Below are 13,848 nucleotides of genomic sequence, written 5' to 3'. Positions count from 1 at the left end.
TATATGACATAATCGGAGCACTATGTGGTGAAAGGTAAAAGTAGTTTGGTTTGTAAATTAAAAAAATCCCTGTATGGCCTGAAATAGAGTCCTAGGATGTGGTACCAAAAATTTGATACATATGTGTTGAGTTTGGGATTTGAGTGTTCTAAATCAGATCGTTGTGTTTATTATAAATCTGATGGTGATTATTTCTTGTACATTGCATTGTATGTTGATAATATTGTGTGGGGGAAAAAGTGACACTAAGCAAACATGCCCTAATCTCACTTTCAATCACATATTTGTGGAATACGAAAGAGCCTAGAGGTATCACACAATTGGCTACTTCTTTTTGTGGAAGAGAGAGCCACGGGCTACCTATTAGGATTTCTATTCCTTTGTTGTAATTGAAAGATAAAATGATGCAAGTTCAATCCCAAACCCCAAAGTGCAAGTATGAACTAATAACAAGATTTGCAGAATTGAACTTAAATAATGGAAAGCTGTAAACACAAGGACAAGACAAGAATGTAAATGCGTACCTGGTGTTAAAATCTGAGTGAAAATGTTCGAGACGGGGGCGCGGGCGCCACTGTCCTGATTCTGCCCCTGAAATTGCTGTTTTGCAACCTGAAAAACTGTTGGAAAAATGCTGAAACTTGTTGTCTGACAGAAGGACCAGGGCGCCCAGCGCCCCTGTCCTGGCAGGACCAGGGCGCCCCATGCCCCTGTCCTGGTCTTTTGCTCTGCAATTTGGTGTGGAGTGCCGTCTCAGTCTGCTTCCGTCGGATCTGCAACTTGCGGCGTCGTCCGAATCTCGAAACCTGCACTTATATTTGAAAAGGGTATGGTGGGCGGCTATATAGGGTTTTGCCTTAGTCAAACCCCCGCTTTGGTGATTTCCACCTCCACGAATAGCCAAGTTGTATTGTAAAAGTAATGTGTGTGCAGACCTTGTGTGTGTGCAAGATCTAAAATGCAAGTAAGCAAACTAGAGCAACCTAGAAAGTAAACCCTAATTGCTTGTAAATGATAATGTAAATGCTCTAAATCAAGATGCAAAGTGATCTAAAGCATGGATAAATGATATATTTAAGCTTATGCAAAGACATGAAAACAACATGAAATCATACCCAACCCCCAAGGGAGAGGTACAAGCCAATCTTCAGTCGGTAATCTCCTATTGTTCTTCAATGTCTTCCAAGCCCTAAATGGATGAATGGATTTGATAAATGCTTGATAGAGAGATGTTGAAAGTTGTTGAAGTCTTCAAAGATCTGCTGTTTCGCTGCATATGAGGTTCCTGAAAACAAAATTCCGGATCTTTTCAAATGAAGAAAGAGAGCTCTTATATATGAAACCCTAGGTCTTAATTTCAACTTTTGGCCGACCTAGAGATTGAATCTCCCGCCAATTTCTTGGGGTTAAGCTTTATTTTATGATTGGATCGCGCTCCTAAAATTTTGGGAAAAATGTCCGGGACTATGTGCACTCCGGGCGCCATGGTCCTCTCTGGGTGCCATGGTCCCGACAATTTTTCACCAAATTTTCAGGGCCGTCGGATATGATGATTTTAGAGAGAATCCCGAAGTTACAGGTGATTTTGAGATGTTTTGACCCCCGAAATCAAGCCCCCAAGTTCAAAATAGGACCTAATTAGGGTTTTTGATTAAATGATGTATTGGAAGAATAAAATGAAAGGGGCACACTTTAATGAAAAGGGCCCAACTTTATGATGTGGAAGATGATGAAATAGGACCTTAGACCTAATTAATTTGATTAATTAAGTGCTAAAGGGGAAATGCAATGCAAAATGCAAAATGCACCAAGGCGGGTGCTAAACTAGGTGTGAAATTGTACCACCCTAGCAAGTGCGTACAATTTACGATGCTACAAATATGTTATTCATTGGTAAAGGGAAAGGTATGATTTCAAAATTGAAATCTCAGCTCGCTGCTAAATTTGAAATAAAATATCTTGGTGCAACAAAATACATTCTTGGGATGGAAATTAAAAGAGATAGAATGAACTGAAAGCTATGGCTAGGCCAGAGTAAGTATGTGAATTCAGTGTTACAGAGGTTCAACATGCAGGATTGTAGACCATTGTGTGTTCCTTTTATAGTTAGAACATAATTATTTGTTGCAGATTGTCCTACATCCCCATCAGAGATGGAAGACATGAGCAAAGTGCCTTACCAAAGTGTAGTTGGAAGTTTGATGTATGATATGGTTTTTACTAGACCAAACATTGCCCAAGCAGTGGGAGTTATGTCCAGATATATGTCTAATCCTGGTAGAGTTCATTGGGATGCAGTCAAAAGAGTCTTCAGATATTTGAAGGGTACCTCAGAGTATTCTTTGTGTTATCATGGTAATACAGTTGGAGATGTGATTTCCCTTGATGTTCATGGTTGTGTGGATTCAGACTAGACAGGTGATATTGATAGCAGAAGATCCACTAGTGCTTATGTGTTTACTTTAAATATTTGGTGGTGCAATTAGCTGGATGAGTAAGCGACAGGTTGTGGTTGCTTTCTCCACTACTGAAGAAGAGTATATGGTAGCTACTCATGCTTGTAAAGAAGCTATTTGGCTTAAGAGACTGTGTTCAGACATTGAAATAAAACAAGGAGTCATGAGAGTTTATTGTGACAATCAGAGTGCGATCTGCCTAGCTAAGAACCCGACATTTCATGCCCAGACCAAGCACATTGATGTTAAGTATCATTTTGTCAGAGATATGGTCGAAGATGGCAGGGTGAAGTTGGTTAAGGTAGAAACTTTGATGAATGTTGCAGATTCTTTAACTAAGGTTGTGAGTACAGATAAGTTCAGATGGTGTTTGGAGTCTTTGGGACTCATGGCCCCTAGAAATTGATTTATTGTGTTGCTACTCCCTTTTCTCTTGCAAGGTGTTTGACAAGTGGGAGATTTGTTGGGAAAATGATGTCTCAACCTTGCATTTACATGAGGTTACTATTTATAGTAAGTTTTCATTTGAGCACGAAATGGTGCAAAATTCTCCCCAAGGATTCTGGTTGGCTAGATAAGCATTCCGATAAAGTTACATCACAAGATCATAGCTAGTTTTGAAGATATTAAATTTTCCGTTTTGGAGGGGTCCAATGAAAGGTTTAAATTTGATTTTGATGACTTTAGAGGCCCAGAAAAGCCTTGAAAAGTTTATGTAAATGGTGTAGCGGTTTACGAGGCAATAGAGAACTTCACGAGCTTTCTGGTGCTTCAAACGGTTCGTAAATCAGACACACGGTTCTCAAGTTATGGCCTCCGGAAGTTTGTACTCCTGAAATAAGAAATATAAAATACATTAGACACATAAATGAGTTGTAAAAGGGAGGGACTCATGTTGATGTGTGTTGTAACACGTTATAGAGCAACTAGAATGGAGATAAGGTCGGCTACACCTTATTGGATGGTTTTAGCCCATGGTTTTGTGATACCGTTTGACGGTTTCTTGTATTGTATCTCCTATTTATGAGGTGCGTGAGATAGAGGTTGTGTGTAAGAATCTTATAGCTATTGAGTTACCTTTGAATCTCTGATTAGTGGTACTCCTACGAAGAGCTTGCTCTGCAAGTATATTACAATCTGTTTTGATTGTGGAATAATATATTGGGCGGCTTTTGGAGTGTGGCATTTTTCTCCCGAAAGGGTTTTCCCCACGTAAATCATTGTGTTATGGTTTGAATGTTATTATATCTATTTTTTCTTTATGTAACTATTGTGACGATCTGTAATTTTTTTTGCATTACCCTCCTCTCAAGGTTAGTGTAGGAATTTGTTTCACTACTTAACTTCCTTACAAAAATATTACCTAATATTTTAGTTGAATAGCCTCTCAGTCTATTTTTGGTGTCAAAATCCATGATATATTCTTTGTGCACATGTTCATTTTACATATTTTATTTCTGTAACATTTTTATTTACATGTTTCATTTTGCATCCCTATACTTTTAATTGTTGGTTAGATTTAATTAAATTTATGCTATATATTACTTTAATAATATAATTTTCTCAATAGTTAATACAATAAAAAATAAATTACTTTATCTCTTAAGTAGAACACACTTGGGGGTATCTTATTTCTATACCTCAAGAATCTATTCCTCACATATTTTTCAGTTCCCATGGATCACGCATACTATAGATGATAAGTATACAAAGATATATAGAAGGGTCCATTACTTTGTATACCTTTTTTATGTCTAAACATTTAATTGAATCATGCACATTTATAAAGTGCTCATTTACTTTGAGATACAAGATCACGGTTACATCTTAAAGTGGGGATAAAATATAACAATGAAAGTTACATGTCCATGCAAATTTTCATTTAGCTTATTTCTATTTCTAGAATGTCTTAATATAATTATATATCAAGTAATGATTTAATTTTGTATGAATTTACCGCAATCTTAATCCTCGGTCCTCATTCACCTCATTTAGACAAATTCTCACACATTTAATCTCCCAATATTTGCAATTTATTACATCGTCTGTACTCAAACATTCATTCTTCACTTTGATCATATTGATCCCTTATCTTGGGTTAATCCCATGGTCATGAGATTGATCTTGTGCCTACAAATTTGGCTTCTAATATTCAATAGTTCAAAATCAAATTTTGGTTGATGCTTGCTCATTTATTTACCACCATGAGCTTACTTGGTACATATTTTCATGGTTTAGTATTATGTAGTTAAATTTAAAGGAATTCAATGTGCATTCATTTATCAATCAAGGAAATAATGCATTCAAAGAGAAATCATTCACATGCAACACTTCACTTGAAACATTAAAAGGAACAATATTTACTTTAGAATCATTATCTAAAGCATTTGCATTCTTGTTTACTATGTAATATTCATCAACGCAATTATAAAGTTGATCTCTCCTAAAGATTGACCCAGGAAAACTTTTCTCCTAATTATTTGACAACTTCTTTGAACTATATCTGAATACCCCCAATCATCAACAACTAGAAAGAGGTAAATATTCTAATAAATCGAAGAACATAAGTATGCAACCATAAGTATTTAATATTTAATATTTAATCAACCTAGACTGGGAAAATATTATTTTCCTTTACGCTATTATGTTCAAACTTTTTCATTTTCAATATATTCGACAAACATATAGAAAGCAGAAATCTTCTTTTTCCAATAATCTCCGTTTTAAAACCACGGGAAATTAACCATTCGCTATTGTGACCACCCGCTCTATTTTGTGGAAAGCGTAGACTCTGTTAAATTACCGTGGTAAAGTCATCTAATCATGGTTTAATTTGGGTTATCTTTTTCTATAAATTAGTTACAGAGCCATTGCTGTCTCCATATTCTTTTCAAACCCCTTCATATACACACTCTCTTACATCTCACTTCGCGAAGCATTCGTAATTCTTTTCCAACAATGGTAATCATTTGCCGTTCGTATATCGTATAGAAGTTTATTTAGATAAAAAAGTGTTTAAATGTATCGCATTTTTGCTTGCACAGGTTGCAATTGCTGCTCAAAGGGTGAAAGAAACGGAAATTTCAGAGCAGGACTCCTTGCTACTGGTAAGTGTAAATTTATAATGCTTAGTTTTGTATTAAGCCTGAATCCGTAAGTTATTTCTAAATTTACGATCGCTTATTTTAAATTGAGCTCAAGTTATGCGAAAATTATCTAAATTTGTTGTAATTTGGCCGGTTGAATTGTTTTGCAGACAAGAAATCTTCTTCGCATTGCTATTTTTAACATTAGCTACATTAGAGGACTTTTTCCTGAGAAGTATTTTAATGACAAGTCTGTACCGGCTCTAGGTAAGGCTTCTAAATAAACTTGGTTTGAATATTTAGTTTTTTTTTAAGCTTGTGTTTATAATTGGTTGATTAGTGAGTGCAGGTGATTTCGTGTGTTGTTTGAATGAATCGGCTGTCCGCAGATGAAAATGATGTCTTTATTTCAATTATTTTGTGTTCATTTGAAAACATAGGTTTTGTACAAGTAAATTGTTGTTTGTGATGTGAATTTTGAAGTGTTTATTTAAAATATTTTGTGATTATTTGCAAGTAGAGGTTATGTACAAGTAAATTGTTGCGTGATGTGCTTGCTGTGTGATTGAATTCGCTATTCAGAAATGAAAATAAAGAAATTGATGCCTATGGATGCTGAATCGCGGAGGCTTATTGACTGGATGGAAAAAGGTACTGGCATCCAACATTTGTCTCGTTTTACTAAATATTTATGGTTAAGAGCGTATTTATGGAAGATGTTAAAAAAACTGACTGAATTAAGCAAGAGCGTTTAAGGTCTGCTTAATTTAGTTAAATATTTCTGTTTGGATTGTATTTAAAAAAGAGCTTCCAAGATCTTAATTGATTTGAATGTAGTATGATAAAAAATGAGTAGATTGTATTAAGATGTGTGTTTCATGCAGGGGTTTATGATGCACTGGAAAAGAAATACCTGAAAACGCTCTTATTTTGCGTTTGTGAGAAAGAAGACGGTCCGATGCTTGAAGAATATGCCTGTAGGACCCGGATATCTTAAAATTTGGACATTAGAAGTTTTCTGAATTGTTCGCATTTATATTAAAGTTTATCTGTGAGAATCCTTTGTAATTATATGGCATGCATGTCTTCATTTCAGTTGCTTTTAGCTATGGCAGCTCTTGTTCAGAAGAGGTGTCAATGAACATAAACAGGAGCGGGAATAAAAAGCAAGGGACAACTTTCAAGTCCAATTCAGTTGATTTAACTCCAAACCAGATGAGGTACAGAAAAATTGTTGAAAAATCTGGCTTGAAACGATATTTTCCAGTCTCATTTGTAAGAGGAATAATAGCATATGATTTAATGGCAATTATATTTCCAGGAGCTCCGCCTGTAAGATGGTTCGTACGCTTGTCCAACTCATGAGGACTCTCGATCGTATGCCTGAGGAGGTAATGTCTAAATTAAATTCCTGTTTACAATTTTTTATTCAAGTGGATATATTTATATTTTAGAAATTAAGAGTAAATTGTTCAAATTTACCCTATTTTCAGCGCACAATACTGATGAAACTCTTCTACTACGACGACGTTACGGTAAGCAATTTTATTGCAGAAAAAGATCTTCAGATTCACAGATTTTAGAGTGTAATTGAGAGTTTCAATCGAAATAGTCCATTTGAACACCATTAAAATGACGTTATAATACGTTTTACTTGCGAAACGTACTGCAGCCTCCAGACTACGAGCCTCCTTTTTTCAGATGTTGCGGTGAAGGTGATGACAATTCCTGGTCTCGAACTCCTTTGAAGATGAAGATTGGAGACGTGAACAGCAAACATTTCATGATCGCTTTAAAGGTATCGGTTAAATTGAATTCCTAGGTATTCCTCCCATCTCTCTCTTTTACCATTTCGGCTTTAAGCATTAAGAGATATAACTCGAAAATTATTAATTGCAGGTAAAAAGCGTGCTTGACCCCTGCGAAGATGAAAATGAAGAAGGGGACGAGGGTAGTATGGACTCCAGATCCAATGAGATGAGGGACGATGACGCCTCTGAATCGTCTATGGACTCTCATGACTCAGAAGAAAAATCCCCTGTATGAAATTAAGGTCTTAGTATTCTTTTTGGAAAAGGTTGGAAGAGCAATATTATTTATGATCAATTTTATTTTACTCTACATTTTGCAGGGGAAGAAAAACGCTCCTGCAATAATCGGTCAGTATAATATGCCTCCTTTAATGAATTGCTTGATGTAAAGGCTATTTGATTAATTATCATGACAGAAATTGGAAAGTCCAAGAGCGCATCCGTGAAGGATCATCATATGCAAGATAGTGATGGTAAGTCGTTTAAATCTCCTGGGATTGTCCGGAGATTCGAGTAATTTCCTTTCACATAACTTGATTTTTGCTTCTGGTAGCGGACACCGAAGATTGTGAACAGGAAGCTCAGAATCTAGCCCGAGTGAAGGAATGGATCCTTTCAAGACACATCGAAACACTGGATCTATCGGATGTATTGTCTAATTTCCCGGATATTTCAGTGGTAATCAATTCTTCCCTGCTTCTGGTTTTTCATTTGATAGAATAGGAATTTAATGACGGAGCGAAGAACGAATGTTCATGTTTATTATCTTATTTTATTTTATCAAAATTAGGAAAATATTGACGACCGAATTAAAGAAATTGGCTGTAAGCTATATTGAGTTCTACTAAGTTGTCTATATAAATGTGAATTTTTAAACATTGTGTCTAAACTTTTATTAGGCTAAATTTAATGATTTTCGCGTTAATTGATAAAGAATTCATTTTATCGTGTAGGTGTCGACAGAGGGTAATGGGAGCTGCTTGAATTTGTCGTTCACTATATTTTTTTTGCACTGCAAGATCATCAAGTTTCCTATCCTGTTAATTGGCTTTTCAGTTATTGTTTACAGCTCACTCAGATTTTAATAAATGCTTGCTGAATTTGTCTGCAGATATCATACAGAGTCTCGTGAAAGAAGGTATAGTGACAAAGCAAGGAAAAGATCTGTACAGAATTAACAAAGTGAAGGTAAAAGCCCAGCTAAAACATGAAGAAACAAAGCTTAAGGCTAAATCACAGTACTTAAAATCAAATATTTAAAGGTAATTGGTGGCTGAATTCGCAGGAAAATGACATTGAAATTGCCAGCAAAGATGATCCCTATTTCCTTGACGAAACGAAAAATGAAAAACCTGACTCTGCCGTGAGCGAGGACGACTCTATGTACATAAAGGTAAACCATTTATCAGCTTTCAAAATTGACACCAGACAATGCTAATGTGAAGAGTTTAACTTCCGTGTTAATGTCCTCAGGTCTTGTATCATGCGCTTCCGATGGATTACGTCACACTTGGAAAGCTCCAAAGCAAATTTGATGGTCAGGTGAACCAATCAAATCTCCGTAAATTCATTGACAGGATGGCAAGTGATGGGTTCATTGAGGGCAGAGTTCAAAACAGAAGACTAGGTAAGAATAATGATAATGTACTTGAATTGTTTCAATGATAGTATGGGCTAGATTGTGTGGTTGTTTATTTTTGCATTAAAAAAATTATTCCAATGTACGAGAACCTTCTGGATCACTCTACATTAGTTTACTAATTTCACACTACATAATCCATCACCACGGTAGAAAATAATGCAATTTGACCCAGAAGATTGTCACATATATATTTCACACATAGTATCTTACCTTAAAAAGATGAATTTCATTCTTTTCAAATCAAGCATAAATTCTTTCTATCCTGTAGGCAAACGCGTGATTAAATCGGAGATGACAATGAAGAAGCTACTCGACTTAAAGAAATCATTTGAAATAGAGCAGGTGAAATAAATTTTAGAAAATTGGGTGAATTTCTGAAACTATTTGTTGTTTGTTAAAGGAATGAACTCTCTTCTTCCTGCAGGAAATGCAAGCAAAGGGTGTATCTGAAAAGTTAATTAATCCAGAAACTCCAGCTGCGGGTAAGATATATAAGCACTTGCTACTTTAACGTCAATGATTATGTTAACTGACAGAGAAAGAAGATCGTACTTTAGGCTTTCTCTCACTCGAATAACAATAACTATCTATAATGTGGACAGATAAAGATAGCTCAACCTTTGCGCGATTTCATACAGTGGGATCGGATGCAACTCGTCATGGACAGTCACCTGCTGAGAATGGTTCATTTCGTAGCGGCCAAACAATTTCCAAAGCAGGGTCCTTCAAGAAACCAGCTTCGCCTGCATCTAAATTAGACATGGCCAAAGTAATTTAACTATCTAATTAGCTTTTTTTCCTTGATTTTTTGTTTTCCCGACACATAGTGGTCTCAGCTTCTTATGGAAGAAGATTTTTTTCCTAGTGCTATAATATTCAAGGCTTATCTTGTTAAGATTTACTTAAAAATGTCCTAGTAAAACGTGCTACATGGATACCGCCATTTCCTTCTCTAACCAGAAGAGCTTGTGTCTAACTGTTAAGATAATTTTGTGTCCCTCCATAGCCATTTGTATCTAACTATATACTATTTGTTCGTGTATTATTATTATACAGCCAGCAACGTCCAGGGAAAGCACTAAAGCGGGAAAGGAATTTTCAAGACCAAAAGTGGATTCTGTCACTACTGATTTTGGCAATGTATCTGTTAAATGTAGCCAAAACTCCCTGGATAGCAATTTCCAAGGCATGCGCACTCGAAAATCTAGTACGGTATGTATGTATGCATCGCTACTACACTACTCTACTGTACTTGAAAAATTTGTTCACGGCAAATCACCCTTTTTTATTTGTGTTTGCAGGTGAAGGAACCCATTTATCACTACGCAAAACGTCTCAAGGTCTAATTGTAAAGCTTCATGTCCATCGAACGTACTCTTACAGGCTAATAAACAGCCGGCAAGAGACCAAAAAATCAGAGATTTTGTTTACGTCTCTTATTTTCTACCTTTTATGAAGCTCTTTGTTGAAATCAAGTAAAGAACTTACTTCGCTTTGTTTATGCATGTGTTTCTTTGTTTTGGTTGCCAAGGCACAGAGAGATATTCATAGACAGAAATCAAAATCAATTGTACTTCATATCATAAATAGACTGTTATACAACATTTTTGGATTTTTTATTGAAGTTTACTGGATCATACGGGCCACGATATCGAAGTTGGAACCATTTTGACGTGCTTTGCGTGACGATTAATTTTGTATTTGCAGAATACTTGACAAATGTTTTAAATATATTTTAGTTAATACAAGTGTATAGGAAAATGCACACTTCCTAAGTTTAATAATAATAGAGTAATTAATTAAGTGGAAACAAATTATTTCTAATTAATTTAGATTAATAAATAGTATTTTTAGAGTTATAATGTGTATAAATGAATATTAATTTAGAAAACTAAATGTAAGACTTTTGATATTTAAGTATTTAGCTTGTAAATAATGAAGCGTGATCTTTTAAATGAATAAATTTGTATTTTAAAAAAATTAATTAAAAAGATAAGAGTATAATATTCATATAAAGGTGGACTGTAAAAATGCGTATCTTTAAATTTTAAATGAAATATAATAGTTCATATTGTCAAGTTCAAACATAACGTTAAAAACTAACTAATACAATTTAAGGAGTGGTTTCTTTATCAACAAGTTTCCCCGAAGCATCACCAACGGCAAGCTTATCATCAATTGACTCCCAACTAGTGAGCATCCCCTCTTCTTTAAGAGTATCCTTAGAAGATTGTTGAGCACACACTAGAGAAATGGTCAATTTTAACTGAAGAACCTTGTTAGAGTCTAGCTAACCAAGAGCATCATGCCCTTAAAAAGAGGCAAAAACTAATTGTAGGCTATATTATCTTTATTTCCTAGGGACTAAGAGCCACAAGATTAAAAACTACAACCCCTTTTGATAAATTGGCTACAAAATAATCAACATTTTCAAGGAGGAGAAAACAAGGGAAGCAAGAATCTTGAAACAAAATAAGAAGCATTGCCTCGACTTTCTAAAAAGATCCTACAAATGGGACGCCTCGTGTAACTTTTCTAACTTATACTTGAATCTTCATATGAGCTGTTAGAGAAAATCGTAGCCTTGGAGTAAAGAGAGAAATGAACATTGATACATCTTGAAAAAATAATGACATTTCTATCTTTTCAAACATTAAAGAGAATTTTTACCTTGAAGGCATGTCAAATCTAGGTATATTTGAAAGGGAGACAAGGTTGATCCTCTAACAAAATTATATGCCCTGAAAGGAGCATATCTAAAAAAATTGAATTAATCATGATTCTAATTCTAATATGCTCAAGCTCTATCGTAGAACCATAAAAGATTAATGACTCTAATTATACACAAAATGGACAATGGAGAGTAGAAACTCCCAAATGCATTAAGTGAAAACCAAGTAGAAGGCCTTGATAAATAATACACCAAGAAAAATGGGTCAATTTAGGCCCAAGAATAGCCAATCAACTAATTGGAATTGTAATGCCAAGTAATAAGAAACTACTATTTAAGCTACAACTTTTCATTGAAGGATGTAGCAATGGCTCGCTATTTCTTCGTCCCCTTCACATGCTCTTTTGCTAGCAATGGCTTTGTGACCATCAGCACTCGTAATGCCCTTTCTTCTTTCTCTTCTATTGTGTGGCCCTCGCTTAGGCATGGTGTTCGAGGGCTTTCAAGTTTCATGAGTGGGTTTAATGGTGGTGCGAGGTTGGGTAAGGGCTTGGAGAAAGGTGTTCGACAATACCCTTTCCAAGATTGGGAATATGATACATTGTCTCCCACCTTTGCACAGCTTTTGGTGGGTGTTTGAAGGCCCTTCGAGAGTCAGGAGAGCAAGGTATTAGTGAATTTGGGGAAGCGACCATTGGTGAAGGAAGATTTAGGTACCCTAATCCACCCCCTAAGCTAAACCCTAGGAAAAAAATTCAAAGAAGTTTTGTGCATGGATCCCAAGGTCTCAAGCATGGTGGATAGAACTCATGCAAACCTTCACTTTGATACCACAGGTAAGAAGAACTCTCATTTTCCTATCGCCCTTCCTCATCAACCCCAAAAATTTGTTTAGACAGTTTAGCAATGGATAGGGAGGAATGTTTATTGGACCATGCTTTGACTTGCCACTTCACAAAGACATTGCCAAACTTATGTGATTTGCATGCATGGGTCACCAAGAGTTGGAAGGAATATTTGGTAGGGGAAGTCAATATTTTCCCTTGTGCCAAAGGGTTTTTTATTCTGAAGTTTGATACCCAAGAAGAAAAGGTTCTGGTGCTGGAGAATGGTCCTTGGATCTTCCAAGGGGATTTTTTGTGTATGAAGCCTTGGTTTCCAAATTTGACCCACACACAAAAATTTTCACTACTGCATTTTTGTGGGTGAAGCTTTCATATCGTCTCATTCAATTTTGGGAATTAGATTTTCTAAAGGCCATTGGGAATGATCTTGGAAGGTATCAAGTTGCTCCTACATAGAAACTATCAAGTATCAAAATTCAACGTGCACTTGCATCTATGTGGAAATGGATTTAACTAATGGTCTCCCAGCTAAGATTTTATTGAAGGTGGGTACTGAAAGTAGGAAGAAACTTGTGGATTATGAAAAAATTCCTTTCAGATGTAGGGTTTTCTTCTCAATATAACATTTGGCTTCCCATTGTCATAAACAACATTTTGAGGAAAATTAGAACTCTAGTAAGTCGACATGGTGGATTTGTGTTGAAACTCAACATTATATCATTCCTCCTAATACTCTCAGGGATCCAAATCCATCTCAATTTTCTTTGAAGGTCAAGAAGGTTTCCTCTCCTCCTAATGAGCACCCTCCTCCTTTACCAAATTCCCCTTTAGAGTAGGCAGTGGTAGTGAAACCCCTTTTGTTCCAACTACTTGCATAACATACTTTGATTGGTGTTCTAATCCCCATACCAGCACTGATACCAATCTCATTCCCATCTTCTTAAATACTGACAGTAATAACACAATTTAGACTGTAAGTATACTAATTTCTTATGTATTATGAATATATATGAAATTGTATGATTGTCATACATATTGCAGTCCATATTAATATTACCATTTATTCTGCATAAGAACATTATCGGGCTTCATATATTAAGCATACTTATTAAACACATCCCCATGCATATGACCAAGAACAAGGATGTTACTGGCTGTAAGCCCTAGACTCCTTCCTTCAACCCCCTTATAGAATCCCTCTCTATTCGTCTGGTTTGGGTTCACCTCCCCAATCTCCCCCTCCATTTCTGGGAACATTCTTGTTTTGAGGCCATTGGTAACTCCATTTGAAGCTTCTTGAAGGTTGATGATGCCACGTTCTCCATGGGTCATTCTAC

General features: G+C 35.8%; 1 protein-coding gene across 2 annotated transcripts; it reads left to right on the top strand.

The window, feature by feature from the left end:
- The first annotated feature begins 5,321 nt into the window (after window positions 1-5,321).
- On the top strand, window positions 5,322-10,614 carry LOC131037900 (meiosis-specific protein ASY1). Of its 2 annotated transcripts, none has more exons than XM_057970146.1 (22): window positions 5,322-5,417; window positions 5,501-5,563; window positions 5,713-5,809; window positions 6,125-6,193; window positions 6,427-6,519; window positions 6,639-6,762; window positions 6,864-6,933; window positions 7,036-7,077; window positions 7,215-7,340; window positions 7,442-7,582; window positions 7,674-7,701; window positions 7,770-7,826; window positions 7,919-8,031; window positions 8,307-8,319; window positions 8,465-8,541; window positions 8,639-8,746; window positions 8,827-8,980; window positions 9,264-9,337; window positions 9,420-9,477; window positions 9,598-9,764; window positions 10,052-10,207; window positions 10,297-10,614. In XM_057970146.1, the coding sequence occupies exons 1-22, from the start codon at window positions 5,415-5,417 to the stop codon at window positions 10,339-10,341; spliced, it is 1,878 nt and encodes a 625-aa protein (XP_057826129.1). In that variant the 5' UTR covers window positions 5,322-5,414; the 3' UTR covers window positions 10,342-10,614. The 2 variants fall into 2 exon arrangements, with proteins under 2 accessions (XP_057826129.1, XP_057826128.1); XM_057970145.1 differs by having other exon boundaries at window positions 7,907-8,031.
- Window positions 10,615-13,848: the final 3,234 nt, after the last annotated feature.

This window comes from Cryptomeria japonica, chromosome 4 (assembly GCF_030272615.1).
Source record: "Cryptomeria japonica chromosome 4, Sugi_1.0, whole genome shotgun sequence".
NCBI lineage: Eukaryota > Viridiplantae > Streptophyta > Pinopsida > Cupressales > Cupressaceae > Cryptomeria > Cryptomeria japonica.
The sequence above is the reverse complement of the archived record's forward strand: the minus strand, read 5'-3'. Positions and strand labels throughout refer to the sequence as shown.